General features: G+C 50.9%; 1 protein-coding gene across 7 annotated transcripts in view; it reads left to right on the forward strand.

The window, feature by feature from the left end:
• pde4ca (phosphodiesterase 4C, cAMP-specific a) overlaps positions 1-12,330 on the forward strand; it is a 64,791-nt gene that overhangs the window by 47,237 nt on the left and 5,224 nt on the right. For 6 of the 7 annotated variants that reach the window (XM_039767201.1, XM_039767202.1, XM_039767200.1 and 3 more), the window contains 6 exons: positions 1,940-2,033; positions 2,831-3,027; positions 4,036-4,134; positions 4,219-4,383; positions 4,520-4,619; positions 5,819-5,973. In XM_039767201.1, the coding sequence (XP_039623135.1) occupies positions 1,940-2,033; positions 2,831-3,027; positions 4,036-4,134; positions 4,219-4,383; positions 4,520-4,619; positions 5,819-5,973 (810 nt within the window). Of the gene's footprint in view, positions 1-153; positions 1,707-1,939; positions 2,034-2,830; positions 3,028-4,035; positions 4,135-4,218; positions 4,384-4,519; positions 4,620-5,818; positions 5,974-12,330 lie in introns of those variants that run through there. The other variant, XM_039767205.1, reaches the window with a different exon arrangement.

The following is a 12,330-nucleotide window of genomic DNA, read 5'->3' on the forward strand; positions in this document are numbered from 1 at the left end:
ATTATCCAACCCGCTATATCCTAACTACAGGGTCACGGGCGTCTGCTGGAGCCAATCCCAGTCAACACAGGGCGCAAGGCAGGAAACAAACCCTGGGCAGGACACACACACCAAGCACACACTTTAGGGACAATTTAGGGTCGCCAATGCACCTAACCTGCACGTCTTTGGACCCACGCAGACACGAGGAGAACATGCAAACTGTGAAGAAGTAAATTACTCCTCACCTTTCATACGTGAGGAGACCCCAACGCCTCCTAACCCCTGGCTGCTGCCTTCCACTAAATGCACGCACTTGCGGCTGAGCGCTCATTGGTTGTCCGCGGTCACGCGCACGCACACACGTGTGCCCCGCCCCCTACGACTGAAGGCCAAATCAAACGAGTGGCAGACCCGCCTGATGAGTCGCAGCGGATGTCAAACTACACGCCTGGCTGTCACACACACAAGTACTTGCTGAAATGCTGCATCTGCCCTACGTGCCCCGTTGGTCTTTATGCCCTGACTGTTGTATGAGAACGCCTTGGCATTTCGACTTGTGTTTCTGTATGCCGTCTGAGCTCAGAAATGCAGGTGTGAACGGACGCACTTCTCTTTGGGTGCAAATTCTTGGCAGTGCTCTGGAGCGTCGCTGTCACGTGACTTTAATGTGCTGTCATTTTTGTCACAGCTGGTAGTATTCCTAACCCATTGTGCTGATAAAGAGAGATGCCAGGCAGAGTACAGAGTGACGAATATGGCAGGAGTTGGGTGATGAGATATTCTGGGTCATGCTGGGTATACAAAGTGAAACTGAGTTGACATCCTGCCTTGTGTCTTCAGAGCTCGTTGTGACTCTGCCATCTGAAGGGTAGACATTATATGGGTGCCTGCTCTGAGATAAGAGGGAAGGAGATGAAGAAAACAGGATGGCATGAGATGAAGTGAGTGCAGTGGGCAGAGATGCCAATGTATAGACTGACTGCTCGGCCCAGCAGCTGGGTGTTTCTCCCCTCTGCTGTTTCTGGTACCAAATACTGTGTGTGTGTTGCCAGGGATGGACTGGCATCTGAGTTGAGATGGACCCCTGTTACCTTGCCTGGATGGGAGACTGATATAAAGGATGGTCTCTGCCAGGACGCTGGCATCAAGGATCAGTATGAAAGAACATGCAGCAGCACTGGCATCTGGGCAGGGATGGACGAGACCCCTTTTCCTGGCCAGGATGCCAATGTTGCAGAGTGACAGTGTGGCAGCATCCCAGCCCAGATGGTTGGGAGAGACAGTGGCAGACTCCCTCCCACACTTATGTCATCCCCCAGTGTACTCCCATCTGGACTCCCGCAGGGCAGCATGGGAGTTGTAGTTCTGTAGAGCTACCCTGTTGTGTACAGTGGGTGCCACCAGGGGGAGCTTCTGGAAGGCGACCTCCTGTCCCGGAGTGGATCCTGGAGACAACAGCTTGACACTGGAATTACCTTCAAGTCGGGTTTTTAAAGGGAGCCCCCGAGGTCGCCTTGGGGCTGGAGTCTGGAGGAGGATGGTGGCGCCCACGTGCCCGCCTGGGAGGACTGTAGGAGAGAGCAGGAATTGTGTTTGTACTGATTGTGAAAGGAAGACGTCTGTTGAGAGGGATCAGCAACCTTTGAGCTCAGACTGGAGTCAGAGGGCTGTGTTTGGGGGTCTGGGATGCCCCCTAGTGGCCACCACAAATACGGCGTCTAACTGTAAGTATGTGTTGCACTAGATGCCCGTGCCTTATGAGTTTATTCTGATGTGTGTCCTTTGGCTGCTCTTGTGTCACTGTCATTATCATGGGGACACATGCCAGTAGGACCTCCACTCGTCTGATGGAGATCCTGTGGCACTGTACCTGGGAACGGCATGTGAGGATTGGGCAGGGAGGGAAGTGCAGACAAAGTGGGGGCACTAATGGCACAATTCCTCCCTTGTCTTCCAGTTTAAGAGGATGCTGAACCGAGAACTGACGCACCTGTCGGAAACCAGCAGGTCTGGGAATCAGGTCTCCGAGTTCATCTCCAACATGTTTTTAGGTACGTGAAGTGTGTGTGTGTGTGCGTGTGTGTGTGCGTGTGTCTGGCACCTGCTGTCTCGCCACGGGGCACGGGGATCCTGACTGGTCAGTTTGGAGGGCGCCTGTGGTTGGTGAAGTAGACGTTGCAATGGCCTCCTTAAAAAATGAAATCGCCGACTGAGAGACAGAAAATGAGGAGAAGGCGGGTGGGTAAATGGGTGGGGTGTAGCCGGGTGCCAGGTGTTATGCCCAGAGGGTCCGTGCCGAGACCCAACAAGTCAACGTGAAGGTTACAGCTGGGAGTAACGGGGCTTGTGTAGCAGTAAAAGTGGAACAAGGGCTGAGAATGAAAGGCGCTATATAGAATAACAAGAGGAGAGACATGTCACCGTCTTCAGGGCCTTGGTTCTCCCTTCAGTGTCAGAGAAGCCCCTCACGATGCCAAGGCCCACAGTGATAATCCAGAGTGAAGAAGGGACGTTGCCCATCACCTGTGTGTGGTGCTGCCAGCTTTGGTGCCGATGGTGAAGGCCAAAACTGGCAAACTAATACGGACCACCACCTCCGAGCTTTTAACTTATGAAATAAGGAGGACCTCCTAGTGGTACCCAGCAGTGCCGACGCGTCCAGTTAAATGATTTTGAAGCCGCCCGACTCCAAATGTATTCTTCACATGAAGCCCCCCGGCGTCCTCGGCTCGTCCTTAGTGAGTCCTGTGCTGAGAGGAGCCGTCGTCCTCGTGTTAGCACAGCTGTCCCCTGCTCGGTGTCCTGGTGCCCGTGGTGTCACCGAGGGTCCTCTGCTCTTCCCTTTCAGATAAGCAGCATGAGGTGGAGATCGTGTCGAGTGGACCAAAGGACAAAGACAAGAAGCAGCAGGAGCAGCAGCAGCAGCAGCAGCAGCCCATGTCTCAGATCAGTGGAGTGAAGAAGCTGACCCACAGCTCCAGCGTCACCACCAGCAGCATCCCGCGCTTTGGGGTGCAGACCGAGGCAGAAGAACCCCTGGCCAAGGTAACCTCGGGGGTCTGCGCTCAGGTTCTGCATGATGATCGGGTGACGGACGGTAACTGCACAGCAGGCCAAGGGCTTCAACACTCATGAGAATCCTCCAGAAGCACAATGATCTCCTGCTCCTGAGCCTTCCCAGCTGACTTACAGTAAATAGCCAGTGGGAGGGGTCGGGAGTGATGATGCCAGGGTGGCCCCGCCTCCTGCACCTCCAACCACAAAGCACAGGGAATGGCAGACACACTTAGGCTGGGGTTGGACTTCACGCGACACGACGCTTGCTGCAGTGGACGCTCCCGCTACGCACTCTGATGTCACGTTCTGATTTTAGCACACTGTGCCCGCCCCGCCCCCCGACTTTTTGCTGAAACTGCAACTCACGCACGCTGGGAATGCGCGGCCGCCATGATGTGTGTGCGTACGCGTTCTGAGCGTGAAGTGTAGACGAGCCCTTAAAGAGACCGAACACAAGTCAGAAAATACATCGAAAAATGACACGAAAACGCACAGGCGCCCGCCGGTGACAATGGCGCACTTTGACGTTTCTAAATGTGCTTTTCAGTGTTCAGAGAGCTGAGGCCATTGGCACTGTTTGGTGGCATCTCTCGTACTGCCCTTGACTCGGAGCCTGTGCAGCTGCTCCTTCGTCAGTGGGTGGCAGGAGGGCACATCTTGGCATTTCAGGATTCCGCAGAGACACAGGGCTTTGTCAAAAGTTGTGGTGTCCATTCATTGAAATCCACGCAATAGAATGATGGAAACGTCCAACTGCTGCCACACGTCCAGACCGTGGCTCTCATAAAAGCATAGAAAACCTGGCACAGCTGAAGTCATCCGACTGGATGGCAGAGGTCAGGGTGCCCCCCACGCCAGGCCCAGAGAGCACTTCATTGTCACAGGAGTCCGGCCCCCATCGATAGTCAGATGTGAATGACAAAAGGCCCTGCCGAGCCCTGGCCACACGAGGTGGCAGTGCCCTCTTTATGCCCTCTCTCTCTTATTCTTTTGTAGGAACTGGAGGACGTCCATCGGTGGGGCCTCGACATTTTTAAGGTGGCGGAGTACTCTGGTAACCGCCCTTTGACAGTCATCATGTACTCCATTTTCCAGGTGAGCAGTCTGCCCACTTTGCCCAACTGAGTGCCAGGTATGCCAGTGTAGTCACACTTGCTCTTTCTTCCTCCCCCTGACCAGGAGAGAGACCTTCTGAAGTCGTTCAAGATCCCCGTCGAGACGTTCCTCACCTTCATGATGACTCTTGAGGACCACTACCACCTGGACGTGGCCTACCACAACAACATGCACGCCGCAGACGTGGTGCAGTCCACCCACGTCCTCCTTTCTACCCCCGCGCTGGAGGTGAGCGCCATCTTGAGCCATCTCTAGAAAGCGGGCACTGCCAGTTGGCCCTGTGCGTGTCGTGTTTCCCGGGCGTTGGGGTTTGCTCACGTTTTCATGCCCTCGCTGGCTCTGAATGTCTTCTTTTGTCTTTTAGGCCGTCTTTACAGACCTGGAGGTCATGGCTGCTATTTTTGCCAGTGCGATACATGATGTGGACCACCCGGGCGTGTCAAATCAGTTCCTGATCAACACCAGTAAGATGGCGCCGTTATTGTTATTTCTCGTATTTATTTGACTTTAGAGTTTTACAGCTCAGTAGGATGGACGGAGATTAGACCCCCGCGTACGTGTCAGTGATCAGGAGTGAAAAGGGAGACCCCCAGAAATCCTGAAAGCTCCATTTGTGAGTCTGTGCCCACCGGACTCAAAGTGGCGGCTGGTGAAGGTGGTCATTGCATTTTTTTTTTACTTTGAATCTGAACTGTCTGTGGTGGGCTGGCATCCTGCCTGGGGTTTGTTTCCTGCCTTGTGCCCTGTGTTGGCTTAGGATATAGCAGGTTGGAGAATGGAGGGATGGATCTGAACTGGCCATCCTCTGCTCACCGAGTCACGGAGGACCTTAGGGGGTCTTACAGGTGGGCCCAGCTCGTCTGTACAGGAGACCTGGCCTCCTCAAATCTGGAGATTTGTGCTATGAAAACCTCAGGGGCCTCATTCATTCATTTAGTAAAAAGGCGGGCGAGAAGGTTTGCCAGTGCAGTGGCCAAGGGGAGAATCTGGTTTTAAATCAGAGTGCCACCCCTCGCTCACTCTGCCTGCTTTGATGAGTGGCCGCCATCTTAAATAGGCAGAAGCGTGATGGCCGAGTGGGCATGGGCTTAGTAACCATGACAACGGTGCCATGGCCAGGCCAAGGTGCTGGTGTCTTAGTGACAAGCCAGACAGCAGTTTCATCTCACGTAGAGTTTGCAAAGATGCCACAAAAGCGAGGAGGCTGTGGAAAGCCTGGCCCTGTTGGGGGGGCTTGTGGCTATTCTTAGTCCTTTAATAGCATCTATTTGGATGGCAAAGGCTGCCTCCACAAATCCAGTGCCACCTATCAGATGTGGGGGTTGTCAGCTTGTCACCTGTCACCAAAGGCAGGTTTAGTGCTCCCTGTGAACATCCCTAACTGAAATGATCTTTGGGTCACCCTGCAATGCCCTCTGTACCTTGCTCTGTACTCCCAAAAGTTGCTTGCCAGTCTCGGGTCATGGTGCCAACAGAGCGTGTGGCAGACTCGATGAAGCCTAGCTGTTTAAATTTGTTGGGTGGAGTGCCACGTGAGCCCCTTCAACGTTCAGGTGTCTCCTGGCTCGTGTGACACATCCCGTGCCCTTGGTCGCTGTGATGCCCACACGAAGCGCTCTGTGGTGCCAGGCTCTGCTTACCCACCTTGTTTTCTCCCCTCCAGACTCTGAACTGGCTCTCATGTACAACGACGCCTCTGTGCTCGAGAATCACCACCTGGCGGTGGGCTTCAAGCTGCTTCAGGAGGAAAACTGCGACATCTTTGCCAACTTGACCAAAAAGCAACGGCTGTCACTGCGCAAAATGGTGATTGACATGGTAAGGGCATGTGGCGGTGTCCCGTGTGGGTGGGCGGGCTTGTGTTTGGATGTGACGGGACTCCATGGTGAATGTCCGCATCTCTTTTGTGGTCAGTATAGCGCCTTTCAAAGGGACAGTCCGTCCAATGAGCTGGCTTGGTTTGGAATCGTACTGGCATTGAATAGTGACACTGGTGGGGTCTGTCTCTATGGAGTGCCTCATCATTGTCACACACCTCAGATCTGCTTGCCATGTCACTGGGCAGCAGGCGTTCGCCTCTCTGGTTTGAGCCCACTAAAGCACAGCTTCGGCCTCGGTGGTCTCGACATCTTCTGGTACCTCCTTCATCGTTTCAGATCCTCCTCTGCCAAGACCACCTAATCCAACATGAAGTCTATGGGGAGGCGGAGCCAGCATGGACTCGCCAATCGGGCGCACTGCACTTGTCACACTGTCACCATGCGAGCCCACCCATGCAGTCATCACCTGTAAGACGTGAAGGAGTCACCACCAAATGCCAGCTCCCATTTACTTTGTCACGCACAGAGTTTGTGGTGGGGACGCGGTGGGACGCGGTGAGACGGGGGTTTGAAGCAGCGAAAGGCCCATGTGAGGCCGTATGTCAGTTTCAGAAGACCCCACAGTTGTTCTTGGGCCAAAATTCAATGAACTTTCACTTTCAAAGAGGACACACGTATTTAAACAAGCAAGCAGGGGGGCTGCCAGGGGGGCTTGTCCTGCCGGTGGCCGATTTGTTCTTTTTGAACGAGTCGCAGAGCTCAAATGGCCGTGTGGCACGTGTGTCACTGGGTGAGGACTGGCGAGCATCACAAATGATGGAGTCGTTCATCGTGGGAGGACAGCAGCGTCACATCACAGTCACATGTGAGGGGATTCACCGTTTTGTGCCATTCGCCAGGTCAGCGGAATCGTTTTAAACAAACAACGCATGGGTGTCACTCTGTGGGCTCGTTAGTCGCCCGAGGTGCCATTTGAATGGCAGGCACTCGCCAGCCTCTTCATTCTCTCCCATTACGCCACATGATTCTCATTCGTCTGATTCATTACCCGAGGATGTGCCACAGAGAATTCTGGAATGTATTTGGCTTCCTCACCGTGTTGTCACACTTTGTGGCTTCCAAAATGATGACATTTCATAAATATTTGTGATTTATATTTCATATAAAGGGACCCCGCCCCCCCCGCCCCTCATAGATTCTTATTTCACTGAAGCAGGAAGTTCAAAAGAACTGAATCCCTAAGATGAGGGCTTGTGTACCCCGAGGCCGTCTGTCCCGGGTGGTCCCGTCTCGTCTCCATTCCATCGTCTTCAGTCATCTGTCTGCTGCGCTTTGTCACCACGACTCACCATCAACAAACCGTTACACTCCTCTCAAGATGGCACCCACTGTGCCAAGCGATGGCGTGGGGTTCTGTTTGGTCTTTTTTTGTGTTTTCATTGTCTGTTCAGATTTATCCCTTATGTTGTGTGCCTTAGGAGGCGGGGCCACCCCTTTCATGTCACCTTGGGCCGGCAGTGTCACTCGCTTTGACGTCACAAGTCTGATAGAACACGACGTTCATATTCGTCATCTTTGATGGCTTCTTTAGTACTCTTGGCTCACCTGAATATTCGACATGCCATTGCCCACCGGTAACACATTCCTGCTTTACCCACCTAACTGACCAGGACACCCCAAGGTGCTGACGGGTTAACGGACGTGGTGACACTGGGACTTGAGCTTGTCACACATCCTGTAGAGACGGTCACTTCAGTCAGCTGTGAGCCCACCGCATTCCCCACTGGCCTTGGATCGTCACAAAGTTTTGGAGGTTTGGGTCTGAAGCAGCCCCCTGAGGACTGGCATCACATTCACGTGGTCCTTGTACAATGTAACCACTTGGGGGCATCGCTGAGCCCCCCACCACAGACACTGTCAGCCTTTTCTACAAAACACCATCCAAGGTTCACCACCCACCAGCTCTCCTTCATCCTCCAAGAGAGCGTAGCCCACTGGCACCCGACTCAGTTTAAGTGAGGCAGTGGGCTTCCTTTTCAGCTGGACCTGGGAACTGCTCCTGGTCTCCTGTCCACATCCTCTGAAGCCCTTCTGGGTGGGCAGTAAACCCTCTGTTGGTCCCCAAAGGACTGCATCTCCACACTCCAACTCCCATGCCACCATGCCACACCTCCCAGGGTGTCCTGCTTGGGTTTAGCTCTGGGGGACACTGCCACCTGCTGTATGGTGGGCCCGTTCGCCTGATCCTTCCATTATGGCCTCCTGGATGGGGATTCCTGTCCTTCCTCACTTGCACCCACAACAGATAAGAGAAGAAATAAGATGGTGACCTGCGCAGAGTGGTGTGCCAGTGTATTATACGGAGGGCTTGAAGCGGGCAGCGAAACGCAGCACTGGCAGGTCCCAACTTCTGCTGTGTGAATTGGAGTGCAGTGGCATGTGGCGATTTGAGCTCCGGGGGTCTCCCCAGCTCTCCGGATTTCACTACTGAGCCCAGCCTGCCATTATTTGCAGTTCATACAGATAAGAATTCTCGACAGTCTAATCCACCTTGAATTAGCGTGCGGGCTTTAGAGGGCTCTTTTGGGCACTTCAATGGCAAAGAGACCACCAGACCACCGATATCTGCTGTCGGTATACAACATGAGAACAATCGCGACGAGAAGAAGCCCCTCGGCCCACCAAAGCTCACCAGTTCTGTCCACTGAACTCTTCTAAAAAACATCAAGTAGAGTTCTGAAGATCCATAAAGTCCTGCTGTCCACCACACTGCTGGGTCACTTGGTGGGTCACTTGGAGCCTGAGGGTCTCTGTGTGAAGTGAATCCTCCTGATGTTTGTGCTAAAGGCACCTTCACAAGTGTCCAGCTGTGTCCCGCCGTTCACATCTTAAAGTCACCGTCTCGATCCACTGGAATGATGCCCTTCATCATTTTAAACACGTCAGTCACTCAGGTCTCCTCTTCATCACTTTGAAGGCTCAGCTCTTTTAATCTTTCCTCATAACTCACCCCCTGTAGCCCCCCGTAATCAACCTCGTCACTCCACTCTGGACCTTCTCTTGTGTTGCTCTGTCTTTATGGAGACCCAAACTGCCCCCAGGACTCCAGATGACGTCTCACCAGTGAGTTATAGACGTCAAGGCGCTATATAACCTGACATTCTGTTAGTCTTCTTCATGGCTTCTCAACACTGACTGGCAGTTGATAGTGATGACTCCACTGTGACTCCTAATTCTTCTCATAAGGTGGACTCTCGATGTTCAGACCCCCACTGTGTATTCACACCTCACATTTTCACTTCCTATGTGTCATTCTTTACATTTCCTGACATTAAATTTCATCGTCCACAAATCTGCCAAGCCTGTCTGCTGTCCAAGTCCTTCTGTAATGATATAACGGATTACAAATGATCTGCCAGTCCATTCTTCTTGGTATCATCTGCCAACTTGACCAGCTTGTTCCTTATATTCCTATCTAAATCATTTCTAGATATTAACAATAGCAGCGGCCCCTGCACTGCCCCCTGCTGGTCACCACTCTTTAACATCGGCCAGTTCTGAGAAGGTTCCTCACACCATCACCTTCTGCTTCCGGTGTCTGAGCCAATTCTGCACCCGTCTACGCTCCACACCCTGAACTGTCACTACTTTTAGCTTGATGCCCACCTCTCATGTGGCACCTTATCAGATGTTTTCTGAAAGTCCTCATCAATAATCTCATCTGCTCCCCTCTGCTCATCTTCTTTTGTTTCCTCCTCATAGAATTCCAGCCTGTTAGTCAAACACGTCCCCCCTCGTCTGAGCCCACCCTGACTCTTTCCCTTGCCAGGTGTTGCTTCATCTTCTCCTTCAGAATTCCTTCCATTACCTTTCCTGTGATGCCCGTTAAGCTTACTGGCGTACAGTTACCTTGATCTGCCCGCTCACCCCTTTTCCATTTTCCATCTCCTCGGTGCCCAGTGCCCCCCTAAACGTCTGCATCGAGGTTTTATTTGCGCACTCACTGACCTCCTTAAATACTCGACACTTAGTGTTCTCTGCTCCGCTCCTGCCTGGTCATTTGTTTGATGCCAGCCTGTTTGATCTCAGCAGCTCTTCTCTCTCTACAGTTTCCATGCCCCCTCAGTACCTCCTTAGTAGTCCCAGGAAGGTGAACAGGGCGTACTGCGCCCACCCAAGGAGGCCACTTGCCGACCACCACACCGCCATTTTCTTCGTCCTCCTCACATCTCGTCACCAGCTACCCCATTGCAGCCTGTGCCCCCCATTTCTCTTTGCAGCCCCCTCGACCACACAGGGCGCCTCATTTTCTTGTCTCTGTGACTTCAGTCGACTCGGTCAAAGCGTTTTTGAGATTTCAGTCGGTGACTCGTGTGGCTGAAATATTGAAATGTGCCCACTGGCCTTGACGTGCCACTCAGACAGACTTCAGCGAGGGAGGGGGCTTTGCGTTTGAGATGCAGCATTGGGCTTGTTGCCCCTTCTGCTCACTATGGGTTGCCCTTCTTGAGGGGCACAGGCTGACTGCTGTTGGCCCTGTCCCGGTTGTTGGCATGTGAAGACCCTCATTGTTTTTAGTACTTCAGCTACCTCTTTTTGTTTGTTCCTTCCCACAATCCCCCTCGTCTCTTTCTGAGGTTTTTAATAACATTCGGGGTCATTTTTGCTAAATCGCTTGTAATTCGACCTCTCCAAATTAGAATCATTGCTGTTATTGAACTATCTGGAGTATAAACACATGTTTGGTCTCTTTGTAAAGGTAACATTCTCTAGTTTCACCCTTAGTAGTCAGAATCACTGTAGGTGTGACTGATCAAAAGTTATGCACATTAGAACTCACAAAAAAAACGAATTTTTTTGTTCTCGCCTAAGTTTTTTTATGAAAATAAAGGAAAATAAAGCTGCAGTAGGTAGGTGAGGACAGAAACACACAATGTACCAACAGAATAACTTGTTGACTACTCACATTTCAAATTTGAAAAGAATACCTGTAAAAATGACATTTTTACACCAGTTTTTATGTGGGCATGCCCAGGGGGTTTTTAGAGGGACCATTATCCACATTTTGGAACATATGGAAAAAGTGTAATAACTTTTGAATGCTTCAACCCACAGATATCAATGAGGGCTCTACTGAAAGCTTACACCTAAAGGAATCTATATCTACACACAGTGTCACTCTATTAGTTATAAAAATAATAAAAACAATAAAAAATACACATTTCTATGTAAAAATAGTCAATACAAGTTATGAGCCAAAAATATATTTATATTTTTATTTTTACTTTTTTTTATAAAATGCACACAAACTATATATATTTCTTTTACAAACTGTTACAACACAGCTCAGCGTTTTTCCATGTGCCACTTGATGGCAGCAATCACTAGCAAGCAGAAAGCACAAGGCGTGGCACGTCGCTCTCGCCATTACATGTCCCTGTGCCGGTTGAATACTTTCGCAACGCGTACATGCATCTATTATTTAATCAAGCGTTTATTTACGTTTAAACTTCTACTTTTATTCATATTTAAACTGCGAAAAAACTTGGCGAAATCACAATAAACCACCACGCACCAACTCTGCAGACTGGCACAAATGCCACCTTCACGCAGCTCGATTGTTTTTTACAAGTTAGTATGGCAAGTTACATATCAAAATGCTCGGCTGCTCATTGGCTGTAAGTTTTGAGTGTCAGTCACAGTGTCCAATCAAACTGGTAGATTCTACCAGAGTTTGAAGCAGACGTCATCATCTAAAGCTTTCTGTGACACTGGTTGGCTATACGAGGTGCCAGTCAACCCCAGACCCATCGTAAATGGCCAACTTAGGTGTCTTTTGAAAGCTAACACTTCCGTGTTTCATGCGGTAGCATGGTTATCGCCGACAGAAACAAATTACGTCTAATATGAGCAATATAAGTGAAAAAAAATTACTTAGGTGGTCTCAAGTTATGAAGCATTTTCTGGAGTTTTTGTCCCTTTGAGAATATATCGTGTGTTTTGGACCTAAATCGTTTTACTGGATTATATTCGCTGGAGCCTTACGGACACAATGGGATCAATACTGCTCGGAAATATTGATGTTTGACTTGCTGGGGGTCTTCAAAGGTAGGCACAGTCAACTCTTAAAAGTATGTACTTCTCTGTAAAAAAGGCTTTAGTGTCAGTGCTGTGGTTGTTGTGTGTCAAAATGGTTTATATCATCGGAAAGACGAGACTTTGAAGTTTCATTTGATGGGTAGGGTGTCGAGATGCATGGCAGATGGGCATGCACACATTACTGTAACGTTTTTGAACCGCTGTTATGTCCCGGGACCGGGACGTGTGCGCGTTAAGAGGTTAATTTAAAGCCTCA

The sequence above is a fragment of the Polypterus senegalus genome, chromosome 10 (genome assembly GCF_016835505.1).
Source record: "Polypterus senegalus isolate Bchr_013 chromosome 10, ASM1683550v1, whole genome shotgun sequence".
Classification (NCBI taxonomy): Eukaryota; Metazoa; Chordata; class Cladistia; order Polypteriformes; family Polypteridae; genus Polypterus; species Polypterus senegalus.